Consider the following 14262-nt stretch of genomic DNA (forward strand, 5'->3'; position numbering starts at 1 on the left):
CACACACACACACACACAGTTCCATAATGGAAAGGTTGGGAATGGCCATTAAGCTTCACGGCAGGTAGGTAGGTGGGCAAGTGGGCAGGTAGGTAGGTGGGCAGGTAGGTGTGGACAGGTGGGCAGGTAGGTGTGGACAGGTGGCCAGGTGGCCAGGTGACGGTAGCAATGCTTCCAAAAGCTGCTGGGTCAGCCTGCAGAGCTCCAGGCCCACCTCCTCCACCTTCATTCATGCAGTTCAGGACCATGCTTTCCCTCAGACTCTGGACTCTCCTTCTGAACTGCATTTTTTTCAAGCATACATCAGCCCTGCCCTGCCTCTCCCTTCCCCTCCCCTCCCCTCCCCTCCCCTCCCCTCCTCTCTATTCCCACAAGTGTCATTCCAACCCTGGGCAAACACTGCTAATTTACACCCCAGGAATTCCCTATCAGCTGCAGTGGGTCAGTGGTTTTTGTAGAAAAGGATGCTTTGATTCCTTCCAGCCCCTTTTACTACCAGCACCTCAAGCTGTGCACCTCCATCCTCAGCAGGGATCAGCAGTGCCCAGTAGCTGAGAAAAGAAAGGGGTACTCCACAGTTCCCTCAGCACACAGCTCTTACGTGCCTTCCTCCACATCAGCATCCTTCATCCCTATGGTTATTCCTCCTCCCATCAGTAGACTGAAGTAACCTTCTTCCCAGGCCTCTGCTTTCTGTACACTCTGGCTCCTGCTGTCCTGCGGTGATCTACTTGTAAATACTGCTCTTATCTATGAGCAGTGTGGTGTATGGGACAAAGGTATTCAGTTGCAGTCATTCAAAAAGTAAGTGTGTTGCGTAAGGCTGAGCCAAAAGACATCCTAACAGATGCAAAATGAACTGGTTTCTGTGTTCCTATGGAGAATGGTACTGTCTTTAACTATCAAAGTACCGGATTTTAGCTTTTTTTTTTTTCTTTTTCACTAATGAGTATACATTCCTCATAAGCATGGGGTAGAAATTCTTTTAGTGCAGCCAAATATTGCTGAAAGACACAAAGTCTAGCTTTAGGATTCTTTTTCACCTGTCCTTCAGCCGCCGTTAAGAAGCCGTTCAGCATTTCACTGTGAGGTGCTAGTGTATGGGGCTGGTACAAGTGTACTCAGGGCTGTGCTAGGAGAGAGGGCTTGAACCTGTCCTGCCACGATTCTGATTTTAAAAACTAGAACGCATTTAAAATACTTGATGTACAAAGGAGAGGAGCCGTCACTCCTTCAGGTGAGTGCCCGTGAGTCTACATTCCTGGGAGGAGTGTTTATCAACTTAACATTCACCAGTCTGGAGCACACCCATGCTCAAGTTCTGTGCCTGGAGAGCAGAGACGCAAGGTTAACTGCCCTGGTACTCGATGATTTTTGATGCTGCGATACCAGAGATCTCAGACGTCTTTTGTAATCTGTAAATGAACTTTTGAAAACACCAGAGGGTAAAGAGGAAGTAGCAATAAAATTCTCAGCAAGTATGCATGCATTCAGCTCAGCTTGGAGAAGCCATATCCGTGGGGTATTTGTAGGTTCTTGCTAGTAGACGTAAGCACCAAGTACTAAACAACAAAACCAACCGCCAGTGAGATGCAGACTGTGTGTGTGGTTTGACACACTGACAGCCTTCTTCATCTGTGAGCAAAAGAGTAGTTTTGGCTCTTGGACCGAACAGAAGACACTTAATATTTTTAATTTGTTGACCAAATCATTCTTAATATTTAAATTTCAAAGTAAATAAAAACACATGGCACTTTTAACGGGAAAAAAATCCACTATTATTGTAGAAGTAGTGTTATGGAGGATTGCAGTAAGTAAATTTTGTATGCAGTCCTTAAGTGCTACTGTTTTGTTTATAGTTAATTCCTTCTGCTTAAGGTAAGCACCACGGAGTGGAATGTGCCTCTTCAGGTATTGTGAAAGGGAGTTCTAAGGCAAATTTCCCAGAGAAAGATTTAAACTTGGACTTTGGACTCTGAAAATGGCTTAGTGGGTAAGGGTAACTGCTGTGTAAGCTGAAGGACCTAAGCTTAGATCCTTGGCACTTGAGCTGGTTGTGGCCGTGTACTTCCCTGTCACCCCAGCCTCTACACATGTGCACTTGTGTGCACACACTCACATACAACCCCAAATCCCAAAGCAACAACAATAACAACAACAACAAACCAACAGAAAAATCTTGCACCTTGTTTTTATTATTCTATGTTTCCTTGATGAGTTATGACTTTTAAACATTTGTATTAACATTGATTTTGCTTGGGCATGTGTGCACTTGTGTGTGTGTGCTTGTATGCCATAGTATGCTTATGGGAGTCTGAGGGTAACTTGTGGGTTGGTTCTCTCCTCCTACCATGTACGGCTGAGAAACTTGGGTTGTGTCAAGCTTGGTGGTAAGCATGGCAGCAAGCTCCTTTACATGCCGAATCATCTCACTAGATGAATGAATTACAGCTTTCATATATAATATAAACCTGAGCTAGATTATTTCTTTCCAAGCATTTGGTTTTGCTTTTCTGGTAGGTTTTGTGTTTCTATTAAGATTTTGGAATGATGGAAGAAATAAGCAAACATTAAAAGGGAGACAAACCGTGAAACTCCTTGCTAGCCCTTTAAACAGAACATGATTCTCTTTCCCTGTGTTCGATGCTGAGCTGGAGTGGGAAATGTTGTGTTTTGTTTTTTTACCCTTCTTAAAGATGCTTTGCACCTGAGAGGGCTGTGCTGGGTCAGAATGGCAGTGCTGTAACCTGGGGAAGAGGAGAAAAGGTGCTGTTGGGACAGGAGGGTCTGGAAGGATCTGGTAACGAACTGCCAGGACCTTCTCCAACTTGAGCCTGTGCTCACAGCTAAGCCTGATTCCCGCCCAGTGCATTTCTTCTGGCATGTACAAAATGGCAGACTCTAAGCGGTTTTGAGTTTCAGAGCTCTTACTTGCCATGGAGGGAGTTTCCTCTGGCCTGACTCCGCCCCCCCCACCAGCTACTTCCCCCTAGCCCACCCTTTAATTCCTTAGCCTAATCTCCCCGGGCTACTTCTCCAGAAGGAAACCTTGGCTACCACTATAGCCAAATAGGGACTGTGAGGCAAGCCATGATCTTGCACCCCAATCACCATCTGGGGAGTTTTTGGGTATTCACCTGTGCATTCTGGGGATACTCAAGTGTCAAACCTGCCTAACAGAGAGATTGACACCCAGGCTGTGCTGTCACTGGGCGAATCTCTAAACTCTGTGGGGACAGGTGATACTCAGGATGAGTGTTCTTGGGGCTTCCGGTCTAAAAAGGATGCTCACTTGGGGTCTGTGTCCTTCACAGCATGTCCTTGGTCTCACCTCTTTTGGTATTTATGACCCAGTGTCCAGGGTTTAGAAAACAAAACAAACCAGGGCTCTTCACCATGGAGAGCTGCTGTAAGGAGTTTTTTGGGGTTGGGGCCCTGATGGCAATGGAATAAACGTATTTACTCTCTCTGAGGTTCACACTCAGGTGTTTTTAAGTAATCATTCTGTTTATGACCTTTCCAGAACTTTCTAGAATCCACCTCCACTCTTAGTTCATGCCAACTCCATGGAGGAAGTTTGGGACATTCATTATTTGCTGGGGAAGTGTTTTTTTCTGAACCATGAGGGTGGGCGCCATATGGCCTAGTCATTAGCAAGTGGGTGGGGCGCCGTGACTCCCTGACCACTGGTGCACTTTCCCCACTCCTGGCCCAGTGAAGGAGAGAGAGCTCAGAGCCTAGAAGTGACTTTGAAGTGCTTTTTAGTTTGTAAAGTTTGGGGCAGTGGTCTTTTTTTTTTTTTTTTTTTCTAGTTAGAGCTTTTTGTAGGACTATTATGATTTTAAAAAGAAGAACTACAGGGCCAAATGAATTGTACTAAATCTATGATGAAGAGGGCAGAGGATCACACACTCCAGTTCTCTAGGGTCTGTTTCCTAAGACATGCACAGATGTCAAAGTGTTGGTCTATTCATACTTAAACATCACAGCAGTGATAAATAGACCAGGGGCAGGAAAAGAGTTGTGCACACACCAACCAGTAAACATGTATAAATACCATTTCCATATCGTTCACATACACACATGTACAAATTCATATGTGTGCTGTGAACTCCCTAGCAGACCGAAGGATACTGTTTTTGAGCCTCATCTTGCTTCCCCTGGAGAGTTTGCTAAGACACACACTTCTGCTCTGTCCCGAAGTTCCTGTTTGGTCCTCTCGGGTGAGAACCAGAATTCCCATCTAAAAGTTGCCAAATGCCGCCTCAGCTGCCACCGCTGCTGACTGAGGGCCCTGCAGGAACCTTGTAAAGGGACAGCCTTCCCTGTGGCTCCCTCAAAAAGCGTTCATTCAGGAGAAATGAAGCCCTGTCGTGTGCCTGCAGGGTCTTGAACTTGGGACTTGGTTCCTCTTGTGATATCCCAAGGCCACAACACATCTCCGAGTTGAAGCCTAGTCTGCCGTTTGTCCTTCTCTTTCCCCTGCAAGATGAGAGTGTCCAAAGCTGTTCCAGTGTCTTTGCGAGGTTTGGACATGTAAACTGGATTGTCACCCTGCCCCCCTCCCCTTAACCGTGCCCATTTCAGCTCTTTTCCTGTGCTGTGGTCATCAGACAGAAAAGCATACACGTGTATAAGGATAAACATCTGTCTTTCCAGTCCGGTAGCCTCCAGCATTCAGCTAGGCTTTCACAGTCCCGCATCTGCAATATTAAGTATGTTGCAAAGTATGTGGAGTGAGCTTTTCATCTCAGCTATCCTTTCCCAGTTCTGAAGTTTCGTTTTGGTTCATTGAGGTTTCAGTTGGTTATTTAAGAGCCCCCCCCACACACACACACCCGCACGTCACCTTTGGTTTCAGAGGGGACGCTCTACCCTCTTAGCGTCAGCCTGAGATGGGCAGTCCTTGGCTGCTTAGGTACATACAACTTGTGTCCCAGCTCTATCTAGCAGAAATGTATGGTGGCTGAGGTGCAGTCACATTAAAATGCAAGAAGCAACTCAGCAGGCGACTGTCCCCCTCAGTTTGTCAAGCACTCAGATTCCAGTCTGTGCTCACTGGTGTGAAGTTGCACCACAGCCCTCTAAGCCCTGGCTATGGGCTGAGTGCTCACTGTCAGCGCTCTGTCCCTAAGACCAGAGGGTTGGTGGCCCCAGCTCTAGACTGGGGGCGGTGCCTTTTGTAGCTTTCTCTTTATCCTGCTTAGACATCATCTCAACTGAACAACCCTTCGGCCTGCCTTAGCTGCTGTTTAGCTTCCCAGAGATTCATGCGCATTGTCCTTTGAGATGGAATTTGATGAGCTCGCGGTAGTGCGACTGGTTCCCACACTGAGCGTGTTTTCTGTCTCTAAGTATTGATGTATGACACACCCCGGAATATATCACGTGTCTGACACTTGAGTCTGGTCAGAGCCTCTGCCCCATGTCTGAGATCGCCCTAAAGCCTGGCTTGACTCTCCCCATGTCCTGCTGGATGCACTGTGAGGTAAAATCTCACTTAAATAAAAACATCTATGTTGATAACCAAGGACTGGCGAGGGCAAGAGCAGGACCCACGGTAAAATCTTAGAGAACGTGAGTAAGCGGGCATGGTTTGGAGACTGGAATGAAACCGGGCTACTCTGGGAGCAGAAAGGCAAATGACCTTGACTTATCTCTCACCTGGAGAACTTGACCGTAGCAAGAAGGACCAACCACATCCCTTTGCAGGCTCCTCAGCCAAACAGTTCACTTTGGTGACCCAGATGCATTTTGTGAAGTCTCCTTTTGAATTATGAAGTGGAACTGATTCTATAGGTCACTGGCATCTGTTCTATCTGCTCAAAATAATTAGATCCTTAAGAGACAGTGAACATTTCAGGTCAGAGGATAGCCTAGGAGAAATGACTTCTCATTACTCTGGCTGTGAGTCGTCCCGTGATTCCTGTTCTGTTCCAGGTCTCCCAGCGTGGCTTAGCCAGATGTGCACAGCTGTAAGTGGAGCCTGAAATGCTCATCGGGGAACCCCCTCCCTTACCTCATGACCTCTTCCTTCCCAGTAGACTTGTGACCTTCACTAGCTGTCCCCCATCCTTGTATGTCTGTCTCCCTGTTTCCCTTCTTATAAGAACACCAGTTATGTCGGACTAGGACCTATGTTTTAACTTGATCTTCTATGGAAGACCGCATCTTCATACACAGCCATACCCCAGGCACTGGGGTTAGGATTTACATGCATGAATTCTGGGAAAACACCTACAACAAAATCCCTATTGAAATGACCTGTTAAAGATGTGGGCTTCTGTTTATTACTCAATGACATTCACATTTGTAAATTTAGGTGATTTTTTTAAAACAGGTATTTGTGTGTGTGTGTGTGTGTGTGTGTGTGTGTGTACCACTGTACATTTGTGAAAGTTAGAGGTAACTTGTGGGAGTCATTTTCCCCCCTCCACCATGTGGGTCCCAGTGAACAGACTTTGGTTTTCAGGGTGGGTGGCAAGTGCCTTTCCCCTTGCACCACCTCACTAGCCTATAAATTGACTTTTTAGCTCAAGCTAGTGATGAGATTTTTGAGAGGGGTGTCTACACATTGTCACTGCCTAGCTGCCTGAAGGCCTTTGACCTGGCTGTCCTGTCTATGGGCTTCCGCCATGGTGTGTGAATGCTCCAAATCTCTCAATACTCGCTCTGAGCTCAGCTCCATCGGGTTTAGAGCCCTTGTGTTGCTTGATCAGTCCAAAGTCAGTTCTTTTGTGCTCTCCAGTCCCCTATGCTGCTGCCTACGTATGTGCCCCTCCCCAGGGAAAATGAGGACCCGTTTTAATACTTCAATATAAGCCGAACTCAGCTTATCTACCTGTTTAAGAACACTAGCCTGCAGTTTGTGTGCAGGCTGGCTCTTTCCCAATTCCCCAGTTGAGATGACTTAGCACTTTGAGATAGCCAGTTAAATCATGGAGATAACACTGCCCCTCAGGTGTTTCAGTGCCTGCCCTTGCTGGCAAATGCTGAAGGTGTCTGTGCTCACAGCAGGCGCGACACTTTGGATCTACAGAGATCTACCTGTGTGTTGTCCCAAGGCTTTCAGGAAGTAGAATGTTCAGTGGGCTTGGCCAAGGATGGAATGTGTAAGGCATTCATTCCTGTCATTTTGTTTGTTTGTTTGTTTTAATCTACCCACACTTACCAGTTAAACAGATTTCTTGTGTGTAATGTTGTTCCTTCACTCGGAAAGGAAAGAAAAATATTCCTACAATGAGAGAGTTCACCCAGAGATGGTGGCCTATGTGATTTTTAAAACGTCTTTTTATCTTGAAGTAATTTGTTTAAGGAGAGCAGCTGTGCATTAATTAATTAAAATTAATTAATTGATTAAGTAAAATACATTTCCTATCTCTTCGCAGGGATCTTCGGTTCAACAGAATCAGAGAGATCCAACCTGGGGCATTCAAGAGGCTGAAGAACTTGAACACACTGTAAGTAAGAAGATCTAGTTGGTAGCTAGAGAGAGAAAAAAGAAAGATGGTTGTACTATGTACCTGTAGGCAAATGTCAGTGCTATGGCCAGCCTCTGATTGCCACAGCTGGAGGGGATGAATGGTAGAAGCCAGGATAGTGGAGACCTATCTGCCTTTTGCATGTAGACCAGCACACCTAGACTTCCGGTAGGACTCACTCCCACTTCACACGTCCCTTGGCTACCTGGGCTAGCCTCAGTGGGACTCACTCCCACTTCTTCACACTTCCCTCAACTTCCTGGGCTGGTCTTAGTAGGACTAACTCCCACTTCACACCTCCCTCAGCTGCCTAGGTTTTCTCAGTGGGACTAACTCCCACTTCACACCTGCCTCAGCTGCCTGGGTTGGCCTCAGTGGGACTCACTCCCACTTCACACCTCCCTTAGCTGCCTGGCTTGGCCTCAGTGGGACTCACTCCCACTTCACACCTCCCTTGGCTGCCTGGGTTGGCCACAGTGGGACTCACTCAACTTCTTCACACCTCCCTTGGCTGCCTGGGTTGGCCTCAGTGAGGCTCACTCCCACTTCTTCAGACCTTTCTCTGATGCCTGGGTTGGCTTTAGTGGGACTCACTCCCACTTCACACTCCCTAGGCTTCCTGGGTTGGCCTTGCAGGCGCTTGCATTCATCTCTCCCTTGTATGACTAAGGAGGAAGACAGTCATCTCCTGAGCTCGGCCTGGCCATAGACAAGGCTTTGGAGCCACACCATAGAGCTTTGATCCTAGGGGTGTGGAAATAAGGAACCAAATTCTGAAGGGCAGAGTGAGAGGGAAGTGGCTCTGCACAGCTCCTCATCCTGGGAAGAATGGCAAACCTCAGAGACAAATATCCTATTCAGTGTAGTAAACCAGCCCTTAGTCCTGCCAGATCAGAGACACAGAAAGGTGGTTGTGGAAAGATGCATCCTCCAGTGTTTAGCAGAGAGGGTTTACTTCTTTAATGTATATGACCATGGCAGAGAGAGGTAATCTGGTAACCATAGTAACTCAAGCTGGTTCCCGAGCTGGGATTTAATGACCGCTGGCAGTAAGGTCTATATTTCATCATTTTCTGACCCTTTCAAGGCTACAGAAATCGTTTTCCCTAGTATAATTTGGGAACGTTTTTGATTGTTTTACAAACATCTCGTGGCATTTTCTTCCACAGGCTTCTCAATAATAACCAGATCAAGAGGATTCCCAGTGGTGCCTTTGAGGACCTGGAGAACTTAAAATACCTGTAAGTTGTGGGGCGGCTTTCAGCCCTACAAATGTGCTGTCTTTAGAGTATTTAAACGTAGAAGCAAGGCTTGTCCTGTTTGTGGGTCACTGTAAAGACACCATCCCACATGGTTTCACTTTTAGGTGAGTGAGATTCTACAGCGTGTTATTGTCTGTATATGTGATAGGTGACATGCGCTGAGTGACATGCACATATGTACGGCCTTTGGCAGCTGTGGGCTGGGCACTATGACTTTCCAGGGTGGGCGGGGCAGTGCACACACACAGCCTCCTGGGGTATACGCACAGAGAAAGGCATGCTGTAGCTAATGAGGTCTCAGCTGCTTTTCCAGCTGTAGGTGGGCTCTGACTGTGAAGTGCTAATTTCTCTGGAGTGTCACTAATTTCTGGTAATGTTTTCATCTTCCTGAATTTTGCCTCTTTTGATTTTTATCTAGTGAAGTGTTTTTTATTTGAATATTTGCTTTTATGGTTCGGATCATCTCTTACTTGTTGAAGTCAGCTCTGAAGTTTAGAAAATTGTTACTCTTTAAAAACATGTTTAAACGCCAGGAGTGTTATTTATGAGTCTAACACTTGAGGACCCCCCTCAAGTTTAGGGTTAGCCTGGGGTCACCAGCTTAGTACCCTTCCTACGTGCTTAGTGTAAATGGGAAGGGTTGAGGAAAACATGGTGTCCTATGGTTGTGCCCAGAATAAGAATGATTCTTTTAGGAGCTTAGCTGACTTCCCAAAGTGAGCCATTTTGTCAGTTATTTTTGTCAGGGAAATCCATACCATAATGCATGGAAATACCTTGAATTTTTTTTTTTTTTTTTTACAAACCAAGTAGTTTTTTTTTTTTTTTTTTTTTTTCGGTGTTGATGTGTACTAGAAATCGGTTTTGACCTAAGATGCCGGTGGACCTCCCTACAGCTCTGTTTACTGGAATACATTTTCCTCGGTGTCAGTGTTGTTTGCAAACCCTGCCCCTGGCTCCTCTGGCATAGACACTCTCGGGGCTCATGCTTGCAGCCAGGATGACAGGCTTCTGCTCCCGACCTTTGCTGTTGATCTTGCTGTGGCCGTCCAAGTTCTACCAGGGAGGATTGATTTCCTGGAAAGTGGCGTCAGCTGATGCCAGCATCGCTGTGCATGCACCTGCATTTTTAACTGTTTTACTTTGTTTTTCCTTCTGAGAATACACTCAGTCTCAAAAAGTTTGGGGTACTGTCTTCCACAACGCGCTGGCTTTACCATTTGGCTGCTTCCCTTCCAAACAGCCATACTCTGGCTTCTCTCCCTCCCCTAGCTTAGAGTGGGGTCAGGACAGTAGGCTTCCATAGAGACGGTTACACCAGGTCACACGGGGAGACAGGCCGCTGAGACTGGAGCCTAATGCCTCCCGCAGCTTGCTTTGTGCGGGTCCCTGCTGGCTTTGTCCTCCAGTTCCCTGAGATCACATTGGGAGTGCACATTGAACATCACTATAATAATAGTATTTTACATGTTTAAGAATATGTCTAGGGGCTGAAGAGACGGCTCAGCAGTTAAGAACACTGGCTGCTCATCTAGAAGACCCGGGTTCAAGTCCCAGAACCCACATGGCAGCTCGCAAATGTCTATAACTCCAGTTAGAGGGATTTTGACACCCTCACACAAGGCGTACATGCAGGCAAAACAACAACGCACATAAAATAAATAAATACATAAATAAATATTTTTAAAAAGGAAAAAGATTATGTCTAAAGTTTATTATTTCAGCCTTGTGGATATTGGTTAATTTTTTTTTAACTTATTTTCTGGACCATCATTACTTCTATTCAGGCACTGGTCACCTGCTTCATTTCTTTATTTCCCAATGAGATGGGTGCTTGAGACAGTGCACAGTATAAGGATCAAACGTAAAATAAGAAATTATAATGAATTATTAGAGCATCAACTTTTTTTATTCTTAAGGAAATGCATTGTGCTCCGGTGTCTTTTTCTCTTTAAATGTCTTGTTTTGTGGTACTGGGCATGGAATCCAGAGATTTGCCCCTCCACCTTTGAGCTGTACTTCCAGTACCACTAGCGTCTTTATAAACACACATATTCATATAAATTAGTTGGACTGAATTATTTACACACCCCTCACAATGACTCTGTCTCCCTGCATTAGAAGAAGGCAGCATTCTTTGGTGTTTTGCTCTAAGAAATGGACACAGGAGGCTGTGGTAACTCAGGCCTAAGAAGTGGACATGTACCAGGAAGATCCTAAAACCCTTGTGCATAGTTACTTAGCTCAGCAATTCTGTCCATTTAAGAAACTGGGGTGCAGAAAGATTGAGTTTTTACTATAGGTGCATGGTTTCAAAGAGCCTGGAGGACCAGTTCCTGACAGGCTTTTGTTGTAGGTGCTGGGCTATTGTTGGGGACAGGCAGGTCTTGGGTGGTTGGTGCTAAAGTTTATGGTTCTTTGGGGGCCACTTTAGTGATTCTCATGGAAGGAAGGGGTGAGACCCTTTGAGAAGGTCCAGTCCCATGAAGTGGGATCATGGACATGTCATACCCCAAGAATTAAGACAAAGAATGCTGTCTGTTTTTAATTTTATTTCCCTTTTTTTTCACATATCTTTTTGTTTGTTACTATTCATATTTTTCAGTTTTAATTTTCTATGTTTATTAATGTTAGCTCACAAAGGGCTGGGTTTTATTATGGCGTCTTCATACACAGGGGTCATGACGCTTTCTCATTTGTTCCTAGACTCCATTGCCCTCAGTGTGCCTTCTCTCCCACTGGCTTCCCTCTTCCATCAACCCCAACTTCTGCTCTGTCCTTACTGAAATTCATTAGCCCCTCTGCTTCCCACTTCCCTTAATGTCCCATTCTCTGTTTCCATGATATCCTTTTAAATTTCATCATACAACACACACACACACACACACACACCCTTGATGTGTGTTCATGGAAACTAGATGAACACAGTAGTAATAGTAGATGCCGAGCCATCAGCTTGAAGTGTAAGTTTCTCCTGGCAGGGAGTTTGCCTTTGACTTGACCTCTGCCTGAGTCACAAATGAGGACAAACCATTTATAATAAAGGATGTGACAGACCCACCAATCCAGGAAGCCAGGGGAATCATCTCTAACTCATAGTGCCCTCCAGAGCCACCCGGATAGCTACCAAGGTGTGGTTGCTGAGGGACGGTGCAGGCCTGGTTTGTCCACATGTTGAGATGTCACACCGAGGTAGCTTCAGCACACATGCTGGGTGGCTTTTTTCAGAACCGTGGCACTTCACAGTGGCAATCCTTGCCTATGCTGAGTCAGGTTGGGGTTTCTCTGCAGAGGATCAGGGGTTTGTATTTGGTCACCCTTCATGCAGAACAAAGGCGAAGGAACCTATGGAAGGATCATTGTATCCTGCTCCCATGGACTATTGAAGGACCCTGAGTTAGGAACGTCATGCAGTGCTCCTTGTAGCACGAAATATAATATAAAGTCCCTTCTTAAATTATAGGCCAATCCAAACAGACTCTGTAGCACACATGACTCTTGGGAAGGAGTCATCTGCTGTAGAAGAATGGGCTCTGGGTGGGAGAGAAATTCAAGACACTCTGTTTTCCCAGAGCTGTGCTGGTGTTTCTATTTCGTTGAAAGCACTGGCTGTGATCTTACAGTCAATGTCTTGTACATGTGCAGAGAGATCATTTTATCTTCCCAGGCTTGGAAGCAGATGTCAGGACCTCAGTAGACACAGGAGAATCTGTGGACCCCCTTGCTCTTGATCCTTGAAGTTAAGAGAAGTTGACTATTGAGAGTGGCCTGGTACCCACAGCGTAATGTCTTGTTTGTGCCCTCCTGCAGTCATTGATTTTAAACTGTTCTCCTTGTGTCCGCTCAGTTCTTCCCCCCTGGAGGTGAGCGCTCATGTGTATGCTAATACTCCTCCATGTTTCTTGTTTCAGCTATTTGTACAAGAATGAGATCCAGTCAATTGACAGGCAAGCATTTAAGGGACTTGCCTCTCTAGAGCAACTGTAAGTGTCCCCTCCCTGCCATCTGCCTTCCTGCCTCCCTTAGGGACAGATGACTGATTGCATGATGCATGTCTGTACTTCCTGGGGTGCAGGGAGGATGTGCATGACGAGGAGAAGCAGCAGTGGGTGCTTTTCACCCACCTTGCTACCCTGTGCCCACCCGAGAGCAGACATTACTGTGTTTCATCTCTGCACCAGAGCCTGGCCTTGGGTTCGCCATTTGCAGGAACAGGAATATAACTTGCTTTCCTGTCTAACAGTAAGAAATTTGGTGTTCACATGGTGGTGGAAACACAGACATGCAAACAAGCCCAAGCTAGATTCTGTTGTGGTAGGAGTGTCTAGCAGGATCTGTGTTCAGAGCCATGTGCGGTTTTGGCCATAGGGTGCCATTCTTTTGGAGACCACATGCCTTACCCCCTTGTAGGTGCTGAGTGTGCCAAAGTGCCCTTTGTTTCCTTAGCCACATATGAACTTGCACTTTGTTATAAAATAAGTGCTTTTTATTTTGTTTTGTTTTTATCTGCATGAAGTTCCAGTAAAGTTGCGAAGGATTTTCTGTTTTATGTGTCTGGTTAGCAACCTTCCACTCAGTAAGCTGAGGCAATCCTTGTGGGATTTTAGGCTATCTTGGCTTTACAATTTCATGGATGGAAAACAGCTGTTAGATGTACTGAAGGAGTAGCCTTGCACTCTAGTCCTGTGCCTGTTCCCGTGTTATCCTGGAGGGCCGGCGCAGCTGGATCAGGGCAGCAGCAGGCAGGGCCGTGTGCTGCAGCAGCCGGTGTGGTACACCTCTATCCACATAGGACCTTAATTAGTCAGTAGGCAGGTCTGGGAGCCTAGGGAGGGGCACACACGTGTTCAGAAGAGGTTATTTATAAGGCCTTGCATAAATTTCTTCAGACAGATGAAACAAGAAATCCAGGTTTATTGCAAAAACTCTTGGAAATCTGGAGACTTGGCTGCTATGGGAGTTTACAAAGAGGCACATTCTGTTTTCACAAAGTCATCCTGGTACTTAGCTGGCAGCGAGTCCAGTGACAGAACCCAGCCAGGGGGAATAAAGAGCAAGCGGGTTTGAGTGACTTCTGTGAAGTAGCCAGTGAGGCTTTCTGGTGACAGGGAGCAGCGTCCTGAGTCAGCAAGGGTTTTAGAAAACCCCATACTAGGGGAGGCAGGTTGCTGCTGCTGGGGTTCGGCTTTCTTTCTGAGAACTGAGTACCATAGTAGAATTGGAGACAAAGAACCCCTTGCAGGCATGGCCAGAGGAACAGGTCAGTGTGTCAAAAAGGCCTCGGGCCTCAGGCCTCAGGCTCTGTCTGAGGTCTGTGTGGAGTCTGTGACTGGGAAGAGAGTGCCTGCTGGCTGTACCTCAGACTCTCTTCCCTCACCTGCAGAAGTGGTAGGTCCTAGCCACTTAGCAGGGACAGTGGGAACCATGAGGCTGGGGAAGCCTGGGTGGAGAGCCCTGGGGCTGTGCTGGGATCCAATGTGCATTTTCAAATTGGTCCTCAGGGGACCCTTATCATCCTC

At 46.4% G+C, this 14262-nt stretch overlaps 1 protein-coding gene across 2 annotated transcripts in view; it reads left to right on the top strand.

The window, feature by feature from the left end:
• Window positions 1-14262, top strand: part of Pxdn (peroxidasin) — a 73605-nt gene that overhangs the window by 26895 nt on the left and 32448 nt on the right. The window contains exons 2-4 of one of the 2 annotated variants that reach the window (XM_057768922.1): window positions 7389-7460; window positions 8651-8722; window positions 12655-12726. In XM_057768922.1, the coding sequence (XP_057624905.1) occupies window positions 7389-7460; window positions 8651-8722; window positions 12655-12726 (216 nt within the window). The remainder of the gene's footprint in view (window positions 1-7388; window positions 7461-8650; window positions 8723-12654; window positions 12727-14262) is intronic. The other variant, XM_057768930.1, reaches the window with a different exon arrangement.

This window comes from Chionomys nivalis, chromosome 1 (assembly GCF_950005125.1).
Source record: "Chionomys nivalis chromosome 1, mChiNiv1.1, whole genome shotgun sequence".
NCBI classification, from domain to species: domain Eukaryota; kingdom Metazoa; phylum Chordata; class Mammalia; order Rodentia; family Cricetidae; genus Chionomys; species Chionomys nivalis.